This window comes from Bufo bufo, chromosome 4 (assembly GCF_905171765.1).
Source record: "Bufo bufo chromosome 4, aBufBuf1.1, whole genome shotgun sequence".
NCBI classification, from domain to species: Eukaryota; Metazoa; Chordata; class Amphibia; order Anura; family Bufonidae; genus Bufo; species Bufo bufo.
This window is the reverse complement of record NC_053392.1, coordinates 212,749,333-212,777,326: the sequence shown is the minus strand read 5'-3', so window position 1 is coordinate 212,777,326 and position 27,994 is coordinate 212,749,333. Positions and strand designations below refer to the sequence as shown.

Sequence of the window (27,994 nt, the reverse complement as noted above, 5' to 3'; positions counted from 1 at the left end):
GCTCCATCCATTGTGTAGTGGACGGAGCTGGTAATTGCACTTCAGTAATTCACTTCACTTTCTGAACTAATGGAAGTAATATGAATGACACAGATGGCATTATCTATACAGAACCAATGTGCTTAATTAAAGAAAAAAAGAAAAAACTGAATCCAACTCAACAAGCACTAACCAATTGAACTCCATTATCACTGCATTGAAACAATATAACACTACACGGGTACAAAGTTTATTTGAACCAGTCACCAGAATAAGTGGACACATGTGAAATTAAGCTTTACAACAATACAGAGCAGTCAGGGGAACTACGCATCAGGGACTGTCTTAGGTGAATTATCAATGAGGTTCTTATCCAAAGTCTCAAACTGATACCATGGACCATCTCCATTCTGTCTCATTGAGCGGCGCGCTGCAAGTTCATAGAGTCTGAAAGAGAAATTACAAATGCTGGGAGACATACGAGGACACAGATGGCAATAAACATTTTATTTAGGCCTCATGCACACACAAACGTATTTTATTTCCGTGTCTATTCCGTTTTTTTGCGGCCCGTATGCGGAACCATTAATTTCAATGGGTCCGCAAAAAAAACAAACAGAAGTTACTCCGTGTGCATTCCGTTTCCGTATTTCCATTCTGCAAAAAAATAGAACATGTCCTATTATTGTCCGCATTATGGACAAGGATAGGTCTGTTCTATTAGGGGCCAGCTGCTCAATTCCGCAAAATACGGAATACACACGGACGTTATCCGTATTTTTTGCGGATCCGTTTTTTTGGTTTTTTTTGCACCGAGATGGCCGAAACGTAGCTCCATATGGGAGTTGTATATTTCAAACTTTTATTACAGTCATGGCTCATGCTTTGCTTCAATTAAAGGAGGTTCAGCTCTGAACCCGGACATACCCATAATTTCACCCAGGCAGCCCCCCTGATGTTAGCATCGGAGCATTTCATGCTCAGGTGCTCTCCCTTGCCCTGCACATGATCGCGCAGGGCAAGGGCTCTTTTATTTACCATAGCACACTGCCGGGCGGAGGCTTCCTCCCAGCAGTGTGTTCGGTAGACACATTGAGGCCACATAAAGAACTAGGACTAAAAACATTACATTCAACTGACATACACACATGACCCATGTCAGCTGGTTTAAAGAGGTTGTCCTGCCATACATACTGATGATCTATCGTCCCCGACACCCAGTACCCCCTCCTATGAGCGGTTTGAAGAGGAGGTGGCCATCCATGTGTGCGCTTCTAGTTCATTACACTGCACGTCGTCTCAGAAATACTCCTCCTCATCAAACAGCTGATCGGCAGTGATGGTTGTCTGACCCCCCCAATCTGATACTGATGAGCTATGCTGGCGATAGGTCAGCAATATATATGGCAGGACAACCCCCTTAATGCTGATAATCTGGTGATAGATGCCCTTTAAGAATGATCATGCACATACGAACACTTAAATATTTTGTGTAACCTACCTGAGCAACCGTTTCTCATTCTCAACATGAATTAGAGCCATTTCCTGTTCATATGATTGCTGATAATCGTGATATATATTGCGGGCAAGAAAACGGGTAATCGGATGCTGAGAAATAAAGATTAAAGTGTTATTCCACGATTAATGTAAAAAATTAAAACCAGATATATAGTACATGATAATCTCTATAACAAATAAATCAAGTTTTTAAACACAAAGAAAAACAAACAATTCCAAAACCCTTTTCCCATTCATTAAAAATAGTTCTTAAATAGTGCACCGTGAACATAAGAAAAAAAATCCAGAATTGCACCCCCCCCAAAAAAAATTAAAAAATAACTGCCTCACACACCCTGTTTCTCAGTGATGACAGATTTAATGTGGCAGATAACAATCATTCTTGGCTGGCAGCAGATCATCCTCTGTAAAGAGATGTGCTGCCGGCAAACAATTACTTAGTGCTTCATGTATTAACACTTGGCGGACAATGTGGTATTTAAGAAAGTTATCTATGGCCGAGTTCAGGCACCACAGATTTATACTGTGGACTCTGCATGACACGCAAGGCTACTTTCACATTTGCGGCACAGTTATAGGAACAGCATGTCAGAGTTCCCTGGATCCAGCATTGCCGGATGTTACCAGAAAGGCAGCCAGCTCCATTGACTATAATGGGGTCCGGCAGAGATCTGGCTGCTCCCTGGCAAATATGCTGGGTTTCAGCCGGACAAAAAACGCTGCACACAACGCTTTCTGTCCAGCCAATTCCCAGCATTCTGTGACAGAACAGCCTGCCAGAGACCTGCACCGCAAATGTGAAAGTAGCCTAATTGCTGCAGCCAAATCACTGGCCTCATCAGTACACTCGTGAGGTTGACTGGCTGCTCCCGAATGATCAATTTTCCCATCTATGAAGTGTCTTCAGATGACATCTGCAAGTCAGCTATTTTTGGACATGCTGTACATCATCCAGAACATACCTGGTAGTACTCCCAATAATCGGGAACATAACCCTCTGGAACTTCAACTAATTCTGCCGGTCCTAAGAAGAAGAATAAATTACAATTGAGACACCAATACAGGTACTATGGTAGTTCTATAGAAGAATAATCAACAGACAACACATGGGAATTGCTAAATCTGAGCTGATTGTGATCGCTTACCTAGAGAGGTTCCCATACTGGATGAGATGAGCTCATACAGGCTGTGAACACTACACGCAACGCAAAGGTTGTTTTTTGGGGAAATCTCTACAAATTTCTCACCAATTAGATGCCCACCCTTTAAAGCCAGTTAGGCCTTGACATGAAGGTATTCTGAGCCGAGTGGTTACAAGGCACACACCAAATGACAACCCTATATAAAATGCTGCTGCTAATTTTCTATTGCGATCAATCTTTCCCGGTCTGAGAAACATGGTCCGTGTGTCGGCTGTGTCTCCCCTGATCCAAACTGACTGCATCATAGTGTTTTAGGATCCAGTTAGATCCCATCAGATCGCAGATCTATTTTACTGTGCAACAGACATGATCTGACAGGATATGACCGCTTCATAAAACACTATGATGCCATCAGTTTGGGTCAGGGGCACCACGGTCAGTCTGACAGATGCGACACATGGTTAGTATTTTTTGGACTGTGAACGGTCGTTGGAATAAGGCCTAAGTCCTTTTTACATGGGCCAAGGATTGAGGCAACTATCGGGAAGAAATGTTCCTATGAAAGCTTGCTCTCAAAAACTGCCCATATAAATATGCCACTGATCGCCCGACAAACAAGCAAAATGCTTCATGCGGCACATAAAATTATGGTTTTTCTTCAGTTTGTGAATCTGCATCATAGTAGCGATAAATCATCCCCATACATAGGGGACGACTGCTGCATGTAAGGGCAGCTCACACAAGTGGGTAATGACCAGGAACGAAAATTTCACTCCTAACTATTGCCCTGTGTATTGGCCCATGTAAATTAAAGGGGTTTTCCAAGCTTTTTTTTGTTTTACTGATGAACTATACTCTGGATAGGTAATCAGTATCTGATTAGTGGGGGTCTGGCACCCAGGACACCCGCCGTTCAGCTGTTTGAGAAGGCAGTGGCCGATCATCGATCTTGTGAATGGGGCTGAGCTGCAGTACCAAACACAGCCACCAAAGGTCGCGATTTCGCCTGTACTAGTGTCAGACACTTGTTCAGGCCATTTTACTCCTTAAAAAAAAAAAAAAAAAAAGTCTACGGTGTACCAATATGCCTTAGACTTTTCCTTCCATCAGTGCAGGATTTCTGTCTAAATTGTACAGAATCCAGAAAAAATAAATCTCTGCGCTCTGTGCATGTGCAGACAGCAGAGCGACAAAAAGCCGGAATTAGACTTACCGGTAATTAATTTTCCACGAATCCACCATGACGGCCCAGAGAGATTGACCCCTGACTTCTGTAGGGGCAGGAACAGAGATTGGTGGTGGGAGGGGTCCTTTTAACCTTTCACCAGTGAGTTCCAGATTATAGTGCCACAACCACCGGTTAAGAAGTGAAACAACTTAAAGTTTTTAGTTTTTTTTTGGTATTAACTCATTTTTGGGCGATTCCGGCTTTCCACTTCACCACCATGACGGCCCAGAGAGACATAACAGATTATATATGTCTTAGGGTGGGGCAACGGCCTGTAGGACCTTGCGACCAAAGGCCAGGTCGGAAGACCTGGATAAGTCGAGTCTATAATGTTTGATGAAAGCGTTTATACTGGACCAGGTTGCGGCCCGGCATATCTGATCTAGGGAAGCTCCTGCCTTTTCGGCAAATGAGGCAGATATGGCTCTCGTGGAGTGAGCCCGAATGACGTCTGGACAACTGATGCCTTCGATCTTGTAGCAGTCTGTAATAGCCTGTTTTACCCATCGGGCAATGGTAGATCTGGAAGCTGCCTTCCCCTTATTTTTACCACAGAAGAGTACTAGTAAATTGTCCACCTTTCTTAGGTCCCTAGTGACCTCTAGGTATTTTAGTACTGTTCGTTTGACGTCCAGGGTATGGAATCGTTCATCTCCAGAATTTTTAGGATTCTCACAAAAAGGAGGGAAGAACGATCTCCTGGTTTCTATGGAAGTCTGTTACTACCTTTGGCAAAAACATTGGGTCTAGCCTCAAGGTAATTCGATACTCCTGGATTGTGAGGTATGGTTGTCTTATTTACAATGCCTGGATCTCGCTCAGTCTTTTTGCTGATGTTATAGCTATAAGAAAAGCCACCTTCTGAGAAAGATGTTTCAGGGAACTCGAGTCCAAGGGTTCGTAAGGCGGACCTGTGAGTCCCCTAAGGACAGTGTTTAAGTCCCAGGTAGGCACCCTTGATTTGAGAGATGGTCTTAGTCTGGCTGCAGACCTCAGGAATCTTTGGATCCATCTATGGCTGGCTAATTCAGAATCGAAATAGGCACTAAGCGCTGAGACCTGGACTCTAAGGGTAGAAGGACTTAACCCTGACTCTAGTCCTTTTTGCAGAAAGTCCAGGATCCTCTGTATATTTGGTTTAGTCTGGTTTGGGGCTTCGTCACCTGACCAGGTGCAGAATCTTCTCCAGATTTTTAAATAAATGGAGTTAGTCACCTTCTTTCTGCTGGCCTTCAAGGTAGAAATCACACCCTCTGAGAGACCTCTGCGTCTTAGAAGGTCGGACTCAGGATCCAAGCCGAGAGGTTGAAGATTTCCGAATGAGGATGGAGAACCGGCCCCTGGATCAGAATATCCTTCCTTCTTGGGAGAATAAATGCTTCCTGTGGGGAGAGGTTGGTTAGAATCGAGAACCAGCTCCTCTTGGGCCAGTACGGGGTGACCAGGATTATTCTGGCCTTGTCCCTGATGATTTTTTGGAGAACCTTTGGGATTAACGGGAACGGAGGGAAGGCATATGCAAGATCCCAGTTCCAGTGCAGGGAGAAGGCGTCGATCGCTAGAGGCCTGTCCCTCGGGTTTAGGGAGCAAAAGGTTGATACCTTTGCGTTTTTCCTTGTAGCGAATAGATCTACCAGTGGGAGGCCCCACCTATGGACAATTAGATTGAAGATGTCGATGCTTAGAGACCATTCCCCCTGGTCTATGGTGGTCCTGCTGAGGAAGTCCGCCGCGCTGTTTAGGCTTCCTTTCAAATGAATTGCAGATATTGACTTTACATTTCCCCCCCCCCCCCCCCCCAAAGGAAGATTCTTCTGGACAGACCTTCTAGTTTTTGAGACCGTGTGCCCCCCTGATGCTTGAGGTAGGACATGGTCGTTACATTGTCTGAATAGATCTTTATATGTTGGTTCCTTAGTTTTGGAGCAGCTGCTCGTATTGTCTCCCAAACTTTGCCCCATCCTTTTACGCTGGCATCTGTCTGAACATGCACTGCTGGGGCCAGACCATGCCCTTTTTTAGATTTTTTGTTTAAAGCCACCACCGGACTGAAGATTTTATGTGGCCCGGGATCAGGATTTTCCTGTCCAAAGAGGACAGATGTTTTATACAGGCTGTCATTTGACCTAAAAGGCTCATTGTTTCTCTGAAAGAGAAGGAGCGACGTCCTAGAAAGGCCCTGATTGATGATTGAAGGTTCTGGATTCTTTCTGCTGGAAGGAAGGTTGTTTGTTTTACAGAATCCAGCAAAACCCCTAGGAATTTTACCTTGGTATCTGGAACTAGGGATGACTTTTTTAGGTTTATCACCCAACCTAGAGCTGTCAGAAGGGAACAGAAGATCTCTCGATCTGCTATAGACTGATCCACTGTGTTTGAAATCAGTAAAAAGTCGTCTAGGTAGGGAACGACAGTCACCCCCTGAGACCTCAGGGAGGCGACCATATCTACCACCAGCTTCGTGAAAATCCTTGGGGCTGAAGCCAGCCCGAAGGGGAGAGCCACAAACTGGAAATGGTGAACGGACCCTCTGTGATCCCTCAATGCAAAACGCAGGAGCCTCTGAGACTGGGTGTGAATAGGAACATGATAATATGCGTCCTTCAGGTCGATTGTACAAAGGAACGCGTCTTTTTAAATTAAAGGAATGGTAGAATTTAGGGATTCCATCTAGAACCTTTTGCAAATTACGAATTTGTTTAGCCTCTTGAGGTTTATAATCATGCGGAAGGAACCCCCCGGCTTCTTTACTAAGAAAAGGTTGGAGTAGAATCCCTGCCCCCGTTGAAGCTCGGGAACAGGAACCACTACTCCTAAGTCCAGAAGATTCTGGACCTCCTTCCAAATTTGGCTGTGCTGAAAAGGAGAAGAGTGGTGAGAAATCAGAAATACATTCGGAGGAGGGGGGAAGAGAACTCTATCCTGTAGCAGTTTTTGATAAAGATTTTGCGCCCAGGGATTGGGAGAAGTCTGCTGCCACTGAGCAAAAAATTGGGATAGTCTTCCCCCTATCCTGGCGTCACCGTTTCCGTCGCCCTTGTTCTGGGGATTAAGGAGGTACCCTCTACCCTTCTCCCCTTTTGGGTAACTCCAACGTCCGGATTTACCTTTTCCGCGAAAGGAGCTATTTTGGCAGTATTGACTACGAAAGGAGGGTTTCTTTTTAGGGGTTCTCTCTTCAGGGAACCCTTTCTTTTTTTCAGTAGCCTTCTCGAGGATCTTGTCCAATACAGGACCGAACACGTATTCACCCGAGAAGGCTATAGAACACAACTTCATTTTGGAAGAGATATCGCCAGACCAAGATTTCATCCAAAGTGCCCTCCGGGCAGCATTGGACAAGGCCGCGTCCTTGGCTGAGAATCTAATTGTCTCTGCGGAGGCGTCCGCTAGGAACCCTGTGGCGGATTTTAACAAGGGAATAGAGTCTAGTATCTGTTCCCTGGACGTCTTGTTAATTAGATGATTTTCTAATTCATTCAGCCACAGGTACATAGACCTGGCGACTGAAGTAGCGGCTATGTTGGTCTTAACACTAAACATAGCTGCCTCCCAGGATTTTTTTTAATAAACGGTCTGCCTTCCTTTCCATGGTGTCCCTTAACTGACAGGAGTCCTCGAATGGTAGCGAGGTTTTCTTATTAACTTTGGCCACCTGGACGTCAATTCTAGGGACTTCGTCAAAAATCTTAGAGTCTGACGGGTCAAATACAAGGCGGTTCCTGAATTCCTTGGAAATCTCTAGTTTCTTTTCTGGATGAGCCCATTCATCCATCACCATCTCCTTAATGTTTTCATTTATGGGGAATACACGGGAGCGTCTGACCTTCAATCCCCCAAACATCTCTTCCTGAACTGTATGGGGTCGCTGGATGTCCTCCACCCCCATTGTATCCCTGACCGCCTTTAGAAGGTCACTCACATCGCTAGGAGTGAAGAAGAATTATTTAGAGTCCTCGACGATCTCGCCCTCCAAATCCTACCCAGGGTATGTTCACGGCGGGAGGCTAGAGAAGATTTAACTTCCTCCTGAATCATAGATCTAAATTCCTGCATAATTGAGGGTTGTTCTTCTCTCACCAACTTGGCAATACAATCTTTGCAAAGTTTCTTAGCATAATCATCGGGAAGCCTGACGGAGCACTGGATGCATCTGGCGGTCTTCCTCGGCTTTTTTAAAGCAAGTTTGGCCTAAAGTGAGAGAGCAGCCCATCAATTTTGTGTTGATCTAGTATAGGTGCATAAACATTTAGATGCAGTATACCAGAAGCCCCCAGGGGGAGGGGGGCTCATACCAGTGGTTATCAGAACAGTATACTAAGGCTCCCTTCCCCACTGGCCTCACATCTGTCAAGCTGCCGGTATGCCCAGGTGGGCTACTAACACAGGGGCGCTCTGGAGTGGTCAGCTCCTTCTGCTGCGGCTCCTTCTCCTGGTCCGACATGTCCGGTGATGCGGAGAGCGATGCAGAGAGCGCAGCAGGAAACTACTTGTGAGCTCTTTTTAAAAAAAGACGTCCACTTCCGGGTTTCGTCCGGCGGCCCGGAAGGGACGTCAGACGCGTGCGCCTGCGCAGAACGTCCTTCCGGTCAGCTACCTACACGGGGAGGTAGGCGACCCAGCGGCAGCTCAGGGCAGGCTTCCCACAACAGGAAGCGTGACCCTGGCGTCTCCCTGTCAGCTTAGGAACTACGTTCGCCGGAGAGTATGGGACGCGGTCCTGGATGAAAAAACCCGCAAGGGAGGCAATATTCACTGCCGATGCGGTCACCCAGGTATATAAAAATAAAAATAAAGAAAAGAGGTCCACTTCACCTCCCTGAAAGCCAGAGAGGACTTTTTTCTGTCCTGGCCACTATAGGGGCAGGAACACACTGGTGAATGGTGGTGGGAGGGGTCCTTTTAACCTATCTCTGTTCCTGCCCCTACAGAGGTCAGGGGTCAATCTCTCTGGGCCGTCATGGTGGTGAAGTGGAAATAATAATATATATATATATATATATATATATATATATATATATATATATAAAAAAAAAAAAAAAAAAAAAAAAAAAAAAAAACTTACCGTTCCTGAGATATTCCCAAAAAATGACCTCCATTAGCAAATACAAGCCTGCAAGTTTCTCTTCATATCCCAACTGCCATGCACACGGTCACATGTCCCTTATCAGCCAATAGAAGCTTGCCGGCCCTTAGTCTCCACATAAAACACAGTTTTACTCCAGGTTTCCATAACAACCCAGCCATTTTTCTTCACTGCTGTAGGTCAGCTTTAGGCTAAAGGCTACACGGCGACAATAAGTCGCACGACACATAGGGCACAACTACACATGTCGCGCAACAATTTTTATAATAATAGTCTATGGTGTTGCACTGTGACATATTATATATATACACATACATACATACATACATACATACATATACACACACACACACATATAGAGTTAGCTCCAAGCAAGCCCTGAGTGGTATTAGTACACCTACAGACTTATAATAAAAGCCTTATGCTGCCAGCTAAACCTGGGGAGTAGCCAATCAGGAGTCCGTCTGATGGCCCGTTTCCATCTCATGTCTATGGCCAGCTCTACATATGACAGTTCACATAATGAGATTTCTTGCACTGCATTTTTTTAACCCCAGCGTTTGTTTTTGACCTTTTTTTTTTTCACTGAACACTTTTTTTTTTACGTTTACCATTTTCTACAGGAGTTCTGAGCACGGGTTAGTTTAGCACATTCACCTTATAAAACTGCCAAAAGTTTTGCTTTAAAATTTTACAGCATAGTAGAATAACTGGAGTATTTCTAAAGTGTTCGGCCGACCTGGAGGTACAGGGAAGATACACTATATTGGACTATACTTTATCACTTGGCTATAATAGCTTGCTGAGCATTCACTCCAGACCCTTCCCAGGGGCTTATTAACCCTATCCTGGAAGGAGGGGATCAATGTTATTTACATGGGACCGTATGTTGGAGAAGCTGACCGATCGCACGTTCACACCAACGCTATTTATTTCTGTTTTTCCAACTACGTTAAATGAGCAGAACATCGAATATAACGGAAGTGCTGGACCGGGCACATACCTGACATGAACAGAGCTGAACAGTCTCCACTGACTAAGATGGAGTCCGTTCAGGATCCTATCTTTTTACCAGACTAAAAACAGTCCAGCATGCAAGGCTTTTTTGTCCGGCCTTTTTGACAGAATCCGTGACAGAGACCCCAAAAGGAGCCTCCAAAGCAGATGTGAACAAGTGCAGGCCTATGTATTATGTATGCGAATTCAGCAAATATCGTACTCCTCCTCAGCTAAAAAGACGTCTCAAAAATGGTCAGAGAAGTAATTTTACTCTTCTGGAGAAAATGTAGTGCAACCTCTTACAGCCGCACGTAGAAAGGCCGCTGATCGGCGACCATCCCGAGTGTCAGACCCCCACCGATCAGATATTGACCTGTCCAGAGGATAGATCATCATTATAAACTTCTCAGAAAACCCTTTTAATACTATGCTAGCTGAGAAATGCAAATAAAGAAAATACTTCAGGGTTAGCAAACCCCGGGACTCCGTCTGTTGTGAGACTACAAGTCCCAGTATTCACATTTGCATGGCTGTTCTAGCAACTCTCATAGAATTGAATGGAGCATGCTGGGAGTTGTAGTTTAATAAAACCGCTGGAGGTTGCTGACCCCTTCACGACCTCATCCCCATTTCAGGCTTATCAGATTTCTTTATCGCACAGAAAAGTATGCCCCAGCCCAATAAAAGTTCCCAAATAAATGTCTTACCAATGAAGATGTTGATGAGTGTAATGGCTATACCAGCGGGCACGGCTGCCAGTAACGTGTAGAATTTCTGCAGAGAAAAGGTCATTTCATTGTTAGGCCTCGACTGCCTCTTTATTCTTCACATTTACATTGTACATACAATAGAGCACCACTGTGGTGTCTGGCCTAAACCAGGGATGTTGCAAAACTACAACCCCCAGCATGCCCTAATAGCTGTAAGGCTATCCAGGCATACTGGAAGTTGTAGTTTTGCAACAGCTGGAGGGCCGCAGGTTGAGCATGCCTGGCCTAAGCCAAAAATACCCAACACCATGCTATAGGGAAAAAGTAGGGCACCAGGACAGCCCCATTACACAGTCCAAGCGTCTATTCAAACCACTGTATTTTTAAAGGGCAGTTTTTCCTTCCTGTGGCCTATTTTATTCTTTGTGTTTTCTCTATTCTGATAGGTCTTTAGGGTGGGAGATAATATGAAGACACACAAGGAACGTTTTGCGCACACAGTAGAGAGCTCCGTGGATCGAGGAGTATAAGAACCAGCTGAGACGGGCAGCACACTTACCAATAACTTGAGAAATCTTTTGTCATAATATGTAGATGGTGCGACTACAAACAACTTCTTTCCATGGCTTTCAAACCGTACGGGAACTACAGGAGGGGACAAAACATACCGCACTATGTAACCACGACCATTGCTGCACATTATGTCTGTATACACAGTCCTAGATAGGACCGTCTCCTTGTCCTCAGTCAGTGACTGACAGCTATCTGTATACACAGTCATAAAGGGAAGGCTGTCAGTCCTAGATAGGACCGTCTCCTTGTCCTCAGTCAGTGACTGACAGCTGTCTCTGTATATACAGTCCTAGAGGGAAGGCTGTCAGTCCTAGATAGGACCGTCTCCTTGTCCTCAGTCAGTGACTGACAGCTGTCTCTGTATATACAGTCCTAGAGGGAAGGCTGTCAGTCCCAGATAGGACCGTCTCCTTGTCCTCAGTCAGTGACTGACAGCTATCTGTATACACAGTCATAGAGGAAAGACTGTCAGTCCTAGATAGGACCGTCTCCTTGTCCTCAGTCAGTGACTGACAGCTGTCTCTGTATACACTGTCATAGAGGGAAGATTGTCAGTCCTAGATAGGACCGTCTCCTTGTCTTCAGTCAGTGACTGACAGCTGTCTCTTTATATACAGTCCTAGAGGGAAGGCTGTCAGTCCCAGATAGGACCGTCTCCTTGTCCTCAGTCAGTGACTGACAGCTGTCTCTGTATACACAGTCCTGGAGAGAAGGCTGTCAGTCCTAGATAGGACCGTCTCCTTGTCCTCAGTCAGTGACTGACAGCTATCTGTATATACAGTCCTAGAGGGAAGGCTGTCAGTCCCAGATAGGACCGTCTCCTTGTCCTCAGTCAGTGACTGACAGCTGTCTCTGTATATACAGTCCTAGAGGGAAGGCTGTCAGTCCCAGATAGGACCGTCTCCTTGTCCTCAGTCAGTGACTGACAGCTGTCTCTGTATATACAGTCCTAGAGGGAAGGCTGTCAGTCCCAGATAGGACCGTCTCCTTGTCCTCAGTCAGTGACTGACAGCTGTCTCTGTATATACAGTCCTAGAGGGAAGGCTGTCAGTCCTAGATAGGACCGTCTCCTTGTCCTCAGTCAGTGACTGACAGCTGTCTCTGTATAGAGGGGGTCACAGCCAGAGGTTTAGCACCCCAGTGGTGTGACTGTACCAGGGCAGAGACATGCCATCCAGTCCTAGAGCCTGTCACATGCGGGAGCTGATATTTCCTAACCAGTCTATGGAAATACTCCCCTCCTACCACCTATTTCCATGAGGTGACAGTAAGCTTCTTCCTATGGGCGCACACATGGGTACCAAGGGCACCCCTCTACTTCACCTCAATGTCAGCCTGCCACCAAGGTCACTCCGGGCACGGCTCCACTGCCCAGGCCGCCATACACCTCTTACCCGCAGCAGGCGGCGGTGCGCTCCCCAGCAGCGCTCTTCTCCCCAGCACACCGCGCTGTACCGGCTGCAGACGGCTGACAAGAGAGGCCGCCGCCGACCGGAGGAGGCTCATGCCCGCCATCTTTACTGAGGGCAGACGCGGGGGGTTGTGGGTAGCGCTGTCATGACGCTTTAACCCCTGCGACGGCTTCAGTACACAATGTCCCTTCCTCACTGGGGAGTCAATAAATACATTTTCTGTTATTTTTCTCTGCGCCTATTTATCAGCTTCGTTCATATTATCACTGTGTTATCATATCACGACTAAAGCCACGCGTGTGCGACATTCCTGTCTGCTCAGCTCGCGACTTTGTGATACTTCTGTGCGTACGCGAGAGCTGACTTCCTGCCCTGGAGCATTGTGGGAAGCCGGTGCTTGACAAGATGGCGGCGCCCGCGGTCAGAGGGTTGCTGACAGGATGCAGGAGCGTGTGTCAGGTGCCGGTGCGTGTCTGTGTCAGGACCGTGGGCCACTTCTCCAGGTAGGAGAGGACGAACCTCATGTACATTCCTATAGAGCAGCCTGATACTCCTGTATGTGTACCGCACTACAACTCCCAGCGTGCCCTGACAGCACATGATGTACTTGTGTGTATTTCAGCATCCTCAATGGTTTGCCTAAAAGAACCAGTGGCAACTCTTCTGGGCCCAAGTGCTCACCCTTCCACTCATCCGCAGCCCGCAGGGGGCTCGAGGACTTCTTTGATGACCCGAAAAACTGGGGAGAAAGGACCATCAAGACCGGTGAGCTGATGAGCTGTCTTTTTAAAGGACCCCCCTCTTCCTAAAACTAGAGCGACAACCCCTATTAAAGGGAACCTGTCACCCCTACTATGCTCCCCTCACTGAGCGTTTCTAAGTGGTCATTGTGTTACCCTAAATATAGAAATTACACTTTTCATTTCATTTGCTGACGAATTCAATCAGTATTAGGCCCCTTTCACACGGGCGAGTTTTCCGCGCGGGTGCAATGTGTGACGTGAACGCATTGCGCCCGCACTGAATCCGGACCCATTCATTTCAATGGGGCTGTGCAGATGAGCGGTGATTTTCACGCATCAGTTCTGCATTGCGTAAAAATCGCAGCATGCTCTATATTCAGCGTTTTTCACGCAGCCCTGGCCTCATAGAAGTGAATGGGGCTGTGTGAAAAACGCATTGCATCCGCAAGCAAGTGCGGGTGCGATGCGTTTTTCACTGATGGTTGCTAAGAGATGTTGTTTGTAAACCTCCAGTTTTTTATCACGCCCGTGAAAAACGCATTGCACCCGCGCGGAAAAAACTGAACGCAATCGCAGACAAAACAGACTGAACTTGCTTGCAAAATAGTGCGAGTTTCACTGAACGCATCCGGACCTAATCTGTCACGCTCGTGTGAAAGAGGCCTTATGCATTTTTGTACTAACCGCTTTTTAGGCCCCTTTCACACGGGTGAGATTTCCGCGCGGGTGCAATGCGTGAGGTGAACGCATTGCACCCACACTGAATCCTGACCCATTCACTTCTATGGGGCTGTGCACATGAGCGATGATTTTCACGCATCACTTGTGCGTTGCGTGAAAATCGCAGCATGCTCTATATTGTGCGTTTTTCACGTAACGCAGGCCCCATAGACATGAATTGGGTTGTGTGAAAATCGCATGCATCCGCAAGCAAGTGCGGATGCGGTGCGATTTTCACACACGGTTGCTAGGAGACGATCGGGATGGGGACTCGATCATTATTATTTCCCCTTATAACATGGTTATAAGGGAAAATAATAGCATTCTGAATACAGAATGCATAGTAAAACAGGGAGGGGTTAAAAATAAAAGAAAAAATTATTAACTCACCTTAGTCCACTTGTTCGCGCAGCCGGCATCTCTTCTGTCTTGTTGTGTGAGAAATAGGACCTTTGATGACGTCACTACGTTAATCACATGGTCCGTCACATGTTCCATCACCATGGTGATGGATCATGTGACTGACCATGTGATGAGCGTAGTGATGTCATCAAAGGTCCTTTTCCTCACAGAAGAGATGCCGGCTGCACGAACAAGTGGATTAAGGTGAGTTAAATTCTTTTTTATTTAACCCCTCCAGCCCTATTGTACTATGCATTCTGTATTCAGAATGCTATTATTTTCCCTTATAACCATGTTATAAGGGAAAATAATACAATCTACACTACAACTAACCCAAACCTGAACTTCTGTGAAGAAGTTTGGGTCTGGGTACCACAGTCAGTTTTTTATCATGCGCGTGCAAAACGCATTGCACACGTGCGATAAAAACTGAACAACGGAACGCAATCGCGTACCTACTTGCGCGGGTTTACCGCAATGCATCGGGACGCATCCGGACCTAATCCGGACACGCTCGTCTACAAGGGGCCTTATGCAAATTAACATAGGAGTCATATCTTACTTGTGTGACCAGAGAAGAGTCCTATTTTCAAGCTCTGACTCATCTCAGGTTAATTTGCATATGTATCAAATCAGTTTTTTTACACAATAAAAGCACACAGAGCTATGGGGACTGGGTATTGTGGATGTGCTAGCGGCCATCTAGCAACCCATGTCCTCAGCTCTATACCCAAAATCCCGGTGACAGGTTCCCAAGGGGTTGTCCAGTTTCCAATGTTAATGAGCTATCCTTAGAGTGTGACTACTATGGCTCCTTCCCATTGAAGTGAATGGGTCGGAGTAGCTGTAATTACACCTTCTTGGCGCTGTAATGTGCCATCAGCTCCCCCCCCCCAGTGCCATCAGCTCCCCCCCCCCCCCCGTCCCATCAGCTCCCCCCCCCCCCCAGTGCCATCAGCTCCGCCGCCCCCCCCCCAGTGCCATCAGCTCCCCCCCCCCCCCCCCAGTGCCATCAGCTCCGTCCCCCCCCCCAGTGCCATCAGCTCCGTCCCCCCCCCAGTGCCATCAGCTCCGCCCCCCCCCCCCCCAGTGCCATCAGCCCCGCCCCCCCCCCCCCAGTGCCATCAGCTCCGCCGCCCCCCCCAGTGCCATCAGCTCCGCCGCCCCCCCCCAGTGCCATCAGCTCCGCCGCCCCCCCCAGTGCCATCAGCTCCGCCGCCCCCCCCAGTGCCATCAGCTCCGCCGCCCCCCCCAGTGCCATCAGCTCCGCCGCCCCCCCCAGTGCCATCAGCTCCGCCCCCCCCCCCAGTGCCATCAGCTCCGCCGCCCCCCCCAGTGCCATCAGCTCCGCCGCCCCCCCAGTGCCATCAGCTCCGCCGCCCCCCCAGTGCCATCAGCTCCGCCGCCCCCCCAGTGCCATCAGCTCCGCCGCCCCCCCCAGTGCCATCAGCTCCGCCGCCCCCCCCAGTGCCATCAGCTCCGCCGCCCCCCCCAGTGCCATCAGCTCCGCCGCCCCCCCCAGTGCCATCCGCTCCGCCGCCCCCCCCAGTGCCATCAGCTCCGCCGCCCCCCCCAGTGCCATCAGCTCCGCCGCCCCCCCAGTGCCATCAGCTCCGCCGCCCCCCCCAGTGCCATCAGCTCCGCCGCCCCCCCCAGTGCCATCAGCTCCGCCGCCCCCCCCAGTGCCATCAGCTCCGCCGCCCCCCCCAGTGCCATCAGCTCCGCCGCCCCCCCCAGTGCCATCAGCTCCGCCGCCCCCCCCAGTGCCATCAGCTCCGCCGCCCCCCCCAGTGCCATCAGCTCCGCCGCCCCCCCCAGTGCCATCAGCTCCGCCGCCCCCCCCAGTGCCATCAGCTCCGCCGCCCCCCCCAGTGCCATCAGCTCCGCCGCCCCCCCCAGTGCCATCAGCTCCGCCGCCCCCCCCAGTGCCATCAGCTCCGCCGCCCCCCCCAGTGCCATCAGCTCCGCCGCCCCCCCCAGTGCCATCAGCTCCGCCGCCCCCCCCAGTGCCATCAGCTCCGCCGCCCCCCCCAGTGCCATCAGCTCCGCCGCCCCCCCCAGTGCCATCAGCTCCGCCGCCCCCCCCAGTGCCATCAGCTCCGCCGCCCCCCCCAGTGCCATCAGCTCCGCCGCCCCCCCCAGTGCCATCAGCTCCGCCGCCCCCCCCAGTGCCATCAGCTCCGCCGCCCCCCCCAGTGCCATCAGCTCCGCCGCCCCCCCCAGTGCCATCAGCTCCGCCGCCCCCCCCAGTGCCATCAGCTCCGCCGCCCCCCCCAGTGCCATCAGCTCCGCCGCCCCCCCCAGTGCCATCAGCTCCGCCGCCCCCCCCAGTGCCATCAGCTCCGCCGCCCCCCCCAGTGCCATCAGCTCCGCCGCCCCCCCCAGTGCCATCAGCTCCGCCGCCCCCCCCAGTGCCATCAGCTCCGCCGCCCCCCCCAGTGCCATCAGCTCCGCCGCCCCCCCCAGTGCCATCAGCTCCGCCGCCCCCCCCAGTGCCATCAGCTCCGCCGCCCCCCCCAGTGCCATCAGCTCCGCCGCCCCCCCCAGTGCCATCAGCTCCGCCGCCCCCCCCAGTGCCATCAGCTCCGCCGCCCCCCCCAGTGCCATCAGCTCCGCCGCCCCCCCCAGTGCCATCAGCTCCGCCGCCCCCCCCAGTGCCATCAGCTCCGCCGCCCCCCCCAGTGCCATCAGCTCCGCCGCCCCCCCCAGTGCCATCAGCTCCGCCGCCCCCCCCAGTGCCATCAGCTCCGCCGCCCCCCCCAGTGCCATCAGCTCCGCCGCCCCCCCCAGTGCCATCAGCTCCGCCGCCCCCCCCAGTGCCATCAGCTCCGCCGCCCCCCCCAGTGCCATCAGCTCCGCCGCCCCCCCCAGTGCCATCAGCTCCGCCGCCCCCCCCAGTGCCATCAGCTCCGCCGCCCCCCCCAGTGCCATCAGCTCCGCCGCCCCCCCCAGTGCCATCAGCTCCGCCGCCCCCCCCAGTGCCATCCGCTCCGCCGCCCCCCCCAGTGCCATCAGCTCCGCCGCCCCCCCCAGTGCCATCAGCTCCGCCGCCCCCCCCAGTGCCATCAGCTCCGCCGCCCCCCCCAGTGCCATCAGCTCCGCCGCCCCCCCCCAGTGCCATCAGCTCCGCCGCCCCCCCCAGTGCCATCAGCTCCGCCGCCCCCCCCAGTGCCATCAGCTCCGCCGCCCCCCCCAGTGCCATCAGCTCCGCCGCCCCCCCCAGTGCCATCAGCTCCGCCGCCCCCCCCAGTGCCATCAGCTCCGCCGCCCCCCCCAGTGCCATCAGCTCCGCCGCCCCCCCCAGTGCCATCAGCTCCGCCGCCCCCCCCAGTGCCATCAGCTCCGCCGTCCCCCCCCCAGTGCCATCAGCTCCGCCGTCCCCCCCCCAGTGCCATCAGCTCCGCCGTCCCCCCCCCAGTGCCATCAGCTCCGCCGTCCCCCCCCCAGTGCCATCAGCTCCGCCGTCCCCCCCCAGTGCCATCAGCTCCGCCGTCCCCCCCCAGTGCCATCAGCTCCGCCGTCCCCCCCCAGTGCCATCAGCTCCGCCGTCCCCCCCCAGTGCCATCAGCTCCGCCGTCCCCCCCCAGTGCCATCAGCTCCGCCGTCCCCCCCCAGTGCCATCAGCTCCGCCGTCCCCCCCCAGTGCCATCAGCTCCGCCGTCCCCCCCCAGTGCCATCAGCTCCGCCGTCCCCCCCCAGTGCCATCAGCTCCGCCGTCCCCCCCCAGTGCCATCAGCTCCGCCGTCCCCCCCCAGTGCCATCAGCTCCGCCGTCCCCCCCCAGTGCCATCAGCTCCGCCGTCCCCCCCCAGTGCCATCAGCTCCGCCGTCCCCCCCCAGTGCCATCAGCTCCGCCGTCCCCCCCCAGTGCCATCAGCTCCGCCGTCCCCCCCCCGTGCCATCAGCTCCGCCGTCCCCCCCCAGTGCCATCAGCTCCGCCGTCCCCCCCCAGTGCCATCAGCTCCGCCGTCCCCCCCCAGTGCCATCAGCTCCGCCGTCCCCCCCCAGTGCCATCAGCTCCGCCGCCCCCCCCAGTGCCATCAGCTCCGCCGCCCCCCCCAGTGCCATCAGCTCCGCCGTCCCCCCCCAGTGCCATCAGCTCCGCCGTCCCCCCCCAGTGCCATCAGCTCCGCCGTCCCAGTAACGAAGCGTGAACGAATTTCATGAGCGGAAATTCGTTCATCTCTAGACTGTGGTACTGGGGCTGGGCGATTATGACACTATAATGAAAGCCAATGTTTGCGGCAGCTCTGAAGGGTTGTTAATGGGGGACTGCCCACATACACCTATAGATCTCACCTATAGACCCAGGTGGTTTCATTACAGGACACATCTTAGAGGAAGAAGCAAGAAGTGTTATGATCCTTAAAGAATGTGCAAACACAACCTCTGATTATCTGAGGGACTGCAATCAGTAAGTCCCGGGGTGTCAGTACCTATCGGGAGAGGGTGACAGGGTGAAAGTACCTACTGTGTGTGTGTGTGGGGGGGGGGGGGGGTCCTGTCAGGGTGCGAGACTATTGGCACTGGGCAGGGGGGCTGTCAGGGCCGGCTCGCATTGGGCAGGGGACGTTAGGGTTGGCTAGCATTGGGCAGGGGGTGTCAGGACTGGCTGGCATAGGGCAGGGGTTGTCAGGACTCGTATCAGGGTGGGGTTGTCAGGATTCGTATCGGGGAGCGGTTGTCAGAACAGTTACCGTGGTGCAGCTGAGCATCATCAGAATTGAAGTCCATGATGTGTTCTGGCAGCTGCTGGTGCTCCTGCTGCTCCATGTGCCGCTCATGGGGGTCGTTGTGCAGGATTGTCGGGTGGGTGCTCATCCCGCTTCTGCAGGGCGATGGGCCATATCCTATAACACCTGAAATCAGGCTCCGTCACATCGCGCTCTGGCGGCTCCCCCTGCGCAGGTCACCAGGGAACTGCTGAGCGCCTCCTTTCCAGCAGGGGCGCCACCGACACTCCATCGTTCCGCTCTGCTCTGGGCCTGACGTTGCACAGCGTGTCAGGTCACGGCGTGCGTATGTCAGGAGGTCAGTGCAGCGCGGAAGCATGGACGTGCTGTGGAGTATCCAGAGGCCCCCTGCTGGAAAGGGGAGTATTCTGAGCGCAGCGGGAGACCAGGGAGCGGGAGTAATAGCAAGCGCTTCACTCCCACTCCGTGGTCACGTAACAAAAACGGATCCTCGATGCAAAAAATTTGCATTGAGTTTTTTTTTTTGTCGGAATTACTCGATTTAATCGAGTATTCGTTGCAGCCCTACTTGTCTTCAAACAGCTGATCGGTGGTGCCGGGAGTCGGACCCCGGCCAACCTGATATCTGGGATCGCTTTTTTGGAGTTTCTACTCTAGGGGTGCATCAGGGGGGCTTCAAATGGGACATGGTGTCAAAAAACCAGTCTAGCAAAATCTGCCTTCCAAAAACCGTATGGCATTCCTTTCCTTCTGCGCCCTGCCGTGTGCCCGTACAGCGGATTACGACCACATATGGGGTGTTTATGTAAACTACAGAATCAGGGCCATTAAATATTGAGTGTTCTTTGGCTGTTAACCCTTGCTTTGTAACTGGAAAAAAATTATTAAAATGGAAAATCTGCCAAAAAAGTGAAATTTTGAAATTGTATCTCTATTTTCCATTAATTCTTGTGGAACACCTAAAGGGTTAACAAAGTTTGTAAAATCAGGGGAATATCCTAGCGATATGCCCCCATTGTCTGAGAGGAGACAACCCCTCTAACCATACCTTTCTTGTACTAATCCAGTCCTGGAATCCAGAGAAATGAGCCTCGTTCATATTTGCGCTGAGCTTTCTGGTTTTGTCATCCGCCAGAAAATGAAAAATAACCGATCCTTCCATTTTCAGCATCAGTTGGTGTCTTTTCCGTCAGACATCTTATTATTGATGGGAGAAAATGTCACGCAGGCAGGAACTGCTGCTCAAAATGGCCGGATCAGAAATTTTTTCAGTTTTTTCACTTTTCTGTTCTTCTGACAATAGTAGAACAGAAAGCTCAATGCAGATGTGAACACAGTCACCTCTAAGTTTTTCTGTGCACTGTGGGCAGGGCCACTCCATTCAGTGCACTGGCGTCATTGCTATCGGCTCTGAAATTTCAGGGACTGCCAGTCAAACAAGTGTCTTGGTAGAGTGATGGCACACCAAATGGAGCCGCCGCACCCACAGTGCACCGAAAACCTTATTTGCAGAAAAATCTTTATGCAAATGACTAGAGGACTGGATTTTCACTAGAAAGGCGTGGTTTTGTTTCAGGGCACCAAGGTGGTATGCTGACTTTAAAACCTATTTCGGAGGTGGCACACTCCCTTTAAAAATGCAACGGAAGGAATTTATCACGCCCTGTTCTCCAGAATTCTGGCCTCAAAAAGTCGCAAAATACGGTTTCTTGAGCTTATTTGAGCAAAAGGTTTGCATTTTACAGTTTTGAAAAGTGGGTGGGAAAGTGGCCATGTTAGCCGGTCGGGCAGGTTTTAGTCAGATTTATCAACTGAGACTTTATCATCACATCCTTGCTTCAGTAAAAGGATGCCTTTACACTCCGTCCCATTCTCCTGCAGAAATCCAGGTTCTCTGCCAGAACAGCCCCGCTCAGATGAATGGAACAGATTCTCACTTGTAGGCAGTGGCGTAACGTCTCAAGGCAGAAATGTAAGGCTTAAAGATGTACCAAATATATCAAACATTGTGCCACATTTGCTGAAAATGACAGCAACAGAGACTCATGAAAAACTGACTTCAGAAATCCCCCCTTTCATACATCTCCGGTATTTTCTGTTACTGGGAAAAGCTGTGTGAGGGGCCACCATTAGCTTCCTCTTCCAGATTCCTGAACCTCTGAGGTGGTGGTCACATCACGTATATTTCCCTTGTTCTAACAGCAGAACAGCAAAAAGAACTGAACAATCGTGTGCATGAGGCCTAAAGCACATTTATTTAACTTGCTTCACTTGTAAGACTGCAACTGCATTAAAAAACACGTTTTAACTGCACCCCATGTATGTAAATATACACTTAAAATCCTGAGGGACACCAATGTTAGTAAGGCGCCCACTGAATGATGAACTTGGCATAGCTCATGCTGTTATTAGATTTCTTACATATTACGACTCCCTGTTTCCTAGTTTTGTTTCAAAGTGTCGAGGAAGGGACTAAAAATGTCTAACTGATGGTAAAGTGGTGTTTACCACGTACGCCACTATTTTGGTGTCATTTCTGTCTAAATTGTAGTGCATTTTGCTTGGTAAATCTGCCATTATGTAACGTTTTTATTGGATTTCATGGGATCTTTGTGTGAAATTGTATTGCCGGCAGCTATGGACATCAGTACATACAGATATAGAGATCAACCTCTTCTGCTGTCAGTGGTGCGGGTACAGGGCTCCCACCTGGAGATTTTACAACTCATCTTATTTGTTTTAATACTTTCAGGTGACTTTTGGACGATTAACCAACTGAGATGCAAAAGTAGTGAAGACTTACACAAACTTTGGTAAGTAACCCAGACAAAGCCTGCTGGGTGGTAGACAAAACTGTAAGAAATCTGTTATTTTTCTGTGGGCAATAGAAAGCTGGAATATTGGCTATATTATCCCATCCCCCTGAGCTGACAGAGGTATGGGGTACTGGGGTAGCGGTAGCACCCAGGCCTGGTGCTTGGCTGTCACATGAGAACACCACCGTATTAGAAATGGCACGTGGTAGGTGAGGGCCCTCTTACAGACTTTACGTTAGGTTTCTGTAGCTTCAAGTTAAGCCTTTATGTCCTGACCTGATCAAAAGAAGGTGGTGTGTAACTGTGCCCCCAATCGTCCTGCTAACCTTATGTATAGCTCTTCCCTCTGCCGATGAACAAAGCAAGGATTATACAATATGTGGAGATACTTAAAGGGGTTTTCTGAGTTAACATTTCTGGGGTCGACCTGTAAGGAATCTGTAAAAAAAAAAAAAACACGAAACGCTTCCCCCCCCTTTCCTGACGTGCTGTCATGACATACCATATACCGCACATGACTGTCCCTTTAAATGCACTTTAGAGGAGATGGATTTGCTTTTATAGACTGCATGCTTGCTACAAATGAAGCTGCCTTTCTTGTAGACACAGTGATGTCCTTACTTTCAGGTATGTGTTATTAAAAGAAAAAAACATGCTGAAGACTTTAGAACAAGAATCCAAGCGACAAAGAACATCTATGCCAAGTCCTGAGCGGCTCTACAAGGTATGATTAGGGACAAGATATGAAGAAAGTGTGGCTATAAGGGGTATGGGTATGCTTATTATTCCAGAAATCAGTGACCCTCGCCAAAATAATTACTCTTCAGTGTTACACGGCATGCTTATATTTTGAAAAATAGGGCTATTGATAATAACAAGCATAACCATACCCCTGTGATAAGTCGTCTTTAACCACTTAATACTGCACATGTTTTGGATGTTAAAGGGGTATTCCGGTTACATTAGGTCTCCCACTGCTCATGAGGACGAGGGTCATCTACCACGTAGGGACCCCTGCAATGAATGGAACTCGGCTACTTTCGGCAGACCCATAGAGATGAATGGAATAGCACAAGCTCAGCTTGCTGTTCCATTATTTTGATGGTCCCCACAGGCTACTGAGCCCCCCCTTCTCTTGATCAGTGGGGATCCCAGTAATCGGACCCCCAGCAACCGATCCAATAGTTATCCTCTAGTTTGTGAATGCAGAATAAGGCTCCATTCACACTTCTGCAATTCTGTTTTGCACTTTGCAGAACGGAATTGCAGACTCATTCATTTCTATAGGGGCACACGATGTGCTGTCCGGATCCGGAAATGCGGACCCGTTCCCAAAAAAAATAGAACATGTCCTATTCTTGTCCACAATTGCGGACAAGATTCGGCATTTTCAATTATATTGCCGGCGATGTGCAGATGTGGGAATGGACCCTAACTTGATGTAACTGGAATACCCCTTTAAAGACCAAGTAGTTTTCTTCCCATTTTTTTTTAGACATCACATATCAAAAGCTATCGTGTTTTTTTTAAACAAAAGCTTTATTAAACTTCTTTTTTTTTTTTGGATCCTCCTAGGGGACTTGAACCAGAGATTGTATGATCACTTGCATCATGCTCATAAAGCAGTATTGTCCGTACTGACCGGCAGCCTATTTGACCATGCCACTAACATGGCCTAATAGGCAAATGCTTATGGTAGGCCCCCCCAGCTGCCATATTACAGCATTGGTCCCCCACTATCATGTCGCTCCCTCCCTTTGTCCAGCACCTTAGATGCTGTAGTTGCTTTCGGTTAAATGAACATAGGTCATCAATCATCGACAAAGAATGCAAGTGAAGATTTACAACTAGAAAAAAGATAATATGGTGAGACCACTGTTACAAAACATGTTTAAAAGAAAAAAAAGCATAATACATGTGAACTACAGATTCATTGAAAGGACTGGTAATTAAAGAGTTAACCAGCAGAGACTTTTGCAGCATTTGGTCTTTTGGATTCAGCGGCTGACACTGAGCCCAAAAAGGCTTGAAGTATGTAATTTTAGCGGATTACTATCTAACTGCCGGTGCTGTCATTAGAGATGGATATTATCTGATAATATTTTGTTTATCAGGATATGCTAATTATGTAAATTAGATTGAGATAAATACTGCCTCCTAGGCGTGTCCCCGAAACGTGGCTCTTCACCTGTGTACAATATTGCGGCTCCAGCGCTTGTGGATGTTGCTGCATGGAAACTCCGACTGAGTGCACATGGATTGTAATGCACGGAGACGCGGGGGTCTGAACATGGCAGAAAGGAATTTATAACTCATTACTGAATTTTATCTTTCTATGGAATATCAAGTGGACTTAGGAATAAAGGAACTGTTCAATCTATTTTGGTCCGTGGCTTACACATGTGAAATTGCATTATTATAACCTATAACCGGTTCATGCGAATTTTGGTTTCCTAGTAGTTGTAGCAATGTATAGGGTATTGGCCTTTTACATAAAATGTCAGTTTACAGAACATTCACTATAACTTAAGGGTATACCCTTCACTCATTTTTATTGCAGGTAACCAAGTCTATGGAGAATCTTGACGCGGTGGTTACAGAAAGGGAGGATGCTCTTCGTCTCTTACAGACGGGTCAGGAAAAAGCAAGACCGGGAGAATGGAGAAAGGACTGCTTTGGGGAAACATCGTGGTACTAAATTCTTACCTTGCAGATGTAACCTGCAGTGTACAACATGAGGGGGGCATCGCCTGAGCCTTTACCTCTGGGCTTGAGGAGATTCCCCTGTATGGTGGTGAAGAATTCAACATTCTCTCCAACGTGATGATGATCTGTAGTCTTTAGTAAATACATGTATAAAGTGTTGTTCAGAATAAGGCCATCATGTACACTCTCTTGGCAACCTGCATGTAGCCGTATAGGTAGAGGGGTACACAGAGTGCCTACTGATCAGCAATATGGTGCCTCTGTGAGGCTCAGTATTCTCCACTGAAACTGCACATTCACTTTAAAGAGGACCTGTCACCAAAGCAAAAAAAAAAAAAAGTTTGTGCTCCCCCATTCTTAAGTTATGTCCCCCTAACGTTCCAGCACCACACATGTCAATCTGGAGTACCCTAACCACAGAGGTGTGGCTAACTACTTCTCTCCTTTTGCAAGGGGAGACCATGCAGTATACCAGGGATCAGCCACCTTTGTCACTCCCGTTTTGTTTTTTAAACTACAACTCCCAGCATGCACACTTACTCAGCTGTTTTAGTTTTTTTCAGAACAGCTGCAGTGCCGGAGGTTGCTGATCCCTGCTGTATACTATGTCCCGCTGGGACAGCGTCTCACTGTGACCGCCGAGAAGAGCCCAGAGCCAGTACTGATGAGAGGAGGCTCCGGTCAGAGTGAGACGCTGTCCTGGCAGAAGGTAGTGTGCAGCATGGTCTCACGAGAGTTAGCAGGTCTCATGAGATCACGCTGCAGCCTGAAGGTGTGAGTAATTGTGATTGTCACAGCGGGGAGAAACCTCTCCTTGCAAAGACGCATAATGATTAGTCACACCTTTGTGGCCAGTCACTTCAGATTGACGTGTGTGGTGCTAGAACTTTAGGGGGGCATAACAGAAGAATTAGGGGGGGCCTGGAACATAGAGTAAAGTATGCCTAGCTAGATTCTACAAACAGCACAGTTTTTTTTTTTTTCTTCTTTGGTGACAAGCCCTTTTTCACCTTTCAAACAGACAGGCTCTCTAAAAATTACCAGCTAAGAGAGTCTAAAAGGGAGAGTGTCAGCAGTTTTGACCTTGGTAAACTGCTGACAGCACTAACTAGATTCTACTCCTTAAAGGAAATGTCACCAAAATGTTTATCTGCCAGATAGTAACACTTCTCCTTATTTTCTGATTGTAGATCGTTTTATTTTATTTCCTGAACATTATTGTGGGGGTGGCCATCTTGCCTGAGATGTTCTTAAGCATTTAGAAAGCATTAAGAAAATTGCATTACGGCAACCACATGGGCCATAGACATGATGGACTGAAGGGGACCTCATTGACTTCTGTGAAAGAGTTTTCTAGGCATGGTCACAGAGGTCATTGTACAAGGAAAGTGTAGATAAGCTTTAACAACCGCCTATTGTGAATGGTGGATCCTGTCTGATCTATCCTGTAATCCTGCCTTTAATGATATCCTCTCTGTGTATAGATAAGCAGGTAACTGCAGTAAAGTGATCTGTACAGACCAAGAAGTGGCGCCTATTTTTTTAGGCTTAGTGCCCAGTGCAAAAACTGCAGGATTTTTTGTTTAAATATAGATATTGACATGGAAAAATAACATAAAAAAATCTTTTAAAATTTCTTAAACTTATAAACGTGATTTAAACAATAGGTCATTTTGATGACACATTTCCTTTAAGTGCACTGGAGGCAGAATTTTGATGTGAAGTGCTCTCTGAATCGATCTGCTTCACAGCCCCTCCACTTTGCTCTGAGTGACTGCTGTAGTGGTGTCCTGGTTGAAAGCTATATCTCTCACTCAAAGCAGAGGGGAGGTGCTGTGATTCAGCTGAATGCAGAAAGCATCTCACAGTAAAGCTCCGTCTCCAGTGCACTTAAGGAGCAGAATCGGGCAGAATAAAATGTCATAATCCCACTACCCCTGGTAATGAAAAGGTATATTTGTCCTGCTATGCCCTGCCCCTACCTAGTACTGTCTGCCGTTTAGCTTGGCAATAACTGCTGACAGACTCGCTTTAATATACAACCTCATTATTTATATATATATCATTTATTTTTATTTTTTTAACAGGTATAAGTTCAAAGAATGGCCTATACCGTGGTACATGAACAGACGTTACAAGCAAAAGAAGTTCTTTGCGTTGCCATATGTTGATCAATATATTAGGTAAGCTTACAAGGTCTAATCATATTTGAATAGAATTTATGTGGGTAATGCTAAAAATGTGCTGCTGGTGTTTGTACATGTGGATTATGAACGACAGTAGTGCATCTCAACTTTTAAAATGTTTCTGGACTGTACGTCACTTTGGTCAGTTTGTAAAGTATTTGCATAAGACCTCCACCTTTATTCCTTTCAGGTTAAAGACCGAGAAGGAGCTGCGAGCAGAGGCAAGACAGAGAAATGCTGCGAAAGACAAGCAAAATAAACTGGAGAAAAGGTTTCCACACATCGCTAATAAATCTTAAAATAGTCACTTGTAAAATAAATCCTCCCACATTTCTATTGCCGCATGAATGTGTTCTGTTTTTGTTCCACACAACGTTGGCATCTGTGATAAAAAAAATAAAAAAAAGTTACATTTCATGAATATTTATAGTTGAAATTTGTGAAGAATTTTTCTTCTGATTTTATATAGAAGGTTTATTTTCTTTATTTATTTTTTATAAGTATTCCAAAGTAGGTAAAGGAAAAAAAAACTGACAGGATTTGGCCCACCCATCTGGGTCCATATTAGGGTAAAATAGGCACCCTAAGGAGGTATATTAGTAACTAGCTTTGTTTAGTTTTTGTATGTGTGAGCCCAGCAATTCAGCTTAAGACCTTTTAGGCACTGCCAGATGGATCTGTCACCTGAATATGCTGCCTTATGTAAGGACACTGTACTATGGAGATAGGTCCTCTCTCCTGTTAGCACAAACGACGCCAAAAAAGTGCTGTGCTATTTGTCTAATACAGGGATGCTCAACCTGCGGCCCTCCAGCTGTTGTAAAACTACAACTCCCACCATGCCCTGCTGTAGGCTGATAGCTGTAAGCTGTTCAGGCATGCTGGGAGTTGTAGTTTTGCAAAAACTGGGGGGCCGCAGGTTGAGTATGCCTGGTCGAATAGAAGTAATCAAAGAGTACAAGGGACCCATAGCAGGAGAGTGCTCACCCTGTCAGCAGAGATTAACAGGCTGCTGTGAATCTCCATCAGTCACCTATAAGAGGCTGCAAATTTAGGTGACAGAGCAGCACTGTGGTTACTA

General features: G+C 49.0%; 2 protein-coding genes across 2 annotated transcripts; one reads left to right on the top strand and one right to left on the bottom strand.

Moving 5' to 3' along the window:
- Positions 1-207: 207 nt before the first annotated feature.
- Positions 208-12,795, bottom strand: NDUFB5 (NADH:ubiquinone oxidoreductase subunit B5). The gene is made up of 6 exons (XM_040428271.1): positions 12,630-12,795; positions 11,222-11,307; positions 10,660-10,726; positions 2,460-2,521; positions 1,481-1,587; positions 208-426 (listed from the first exon to the last, which is right to left on the bottom strand). Exons 1-6 carry the CDS (start codon positions 12,748-12,750, stop codon positions 306-308), a joined length of 564 nt encoding a protein of 187 aa, XP_040284205.1. The 5' UTR covers positions 12,751-12,795; the 3' UTR covers positions 208-305.
- Positions 12,796-12,908: 113 nt separating this feature from the next.
- On the top strand, positions 12,909-27,261 carry MRPL47 (mitochondrial ribosomal protein L47). Its single transcript, XM_040428269.1, has 7 exons — positions 12,909-13,150; positions 13,270-13,412; positions 21,958-22,018; positions 22,649-22,745; positions 24,582-24,712; positions 26,815-26,910; positions 27,104-27,261. The coding sequence occupies exons 1-7, from the start codon at positions 13,053-13,055 to the stop codon at positions 27,210-27,212; spliced, it is 735 nt and encodes a 244-aa protein (XP_040284203.1). The 5' UTR covers positions 12,909-13,052; the 3' UTR covers positions 27,213-27,261.
- Positions 27,262-27,994: the final 733 nt, after the last annotated feature.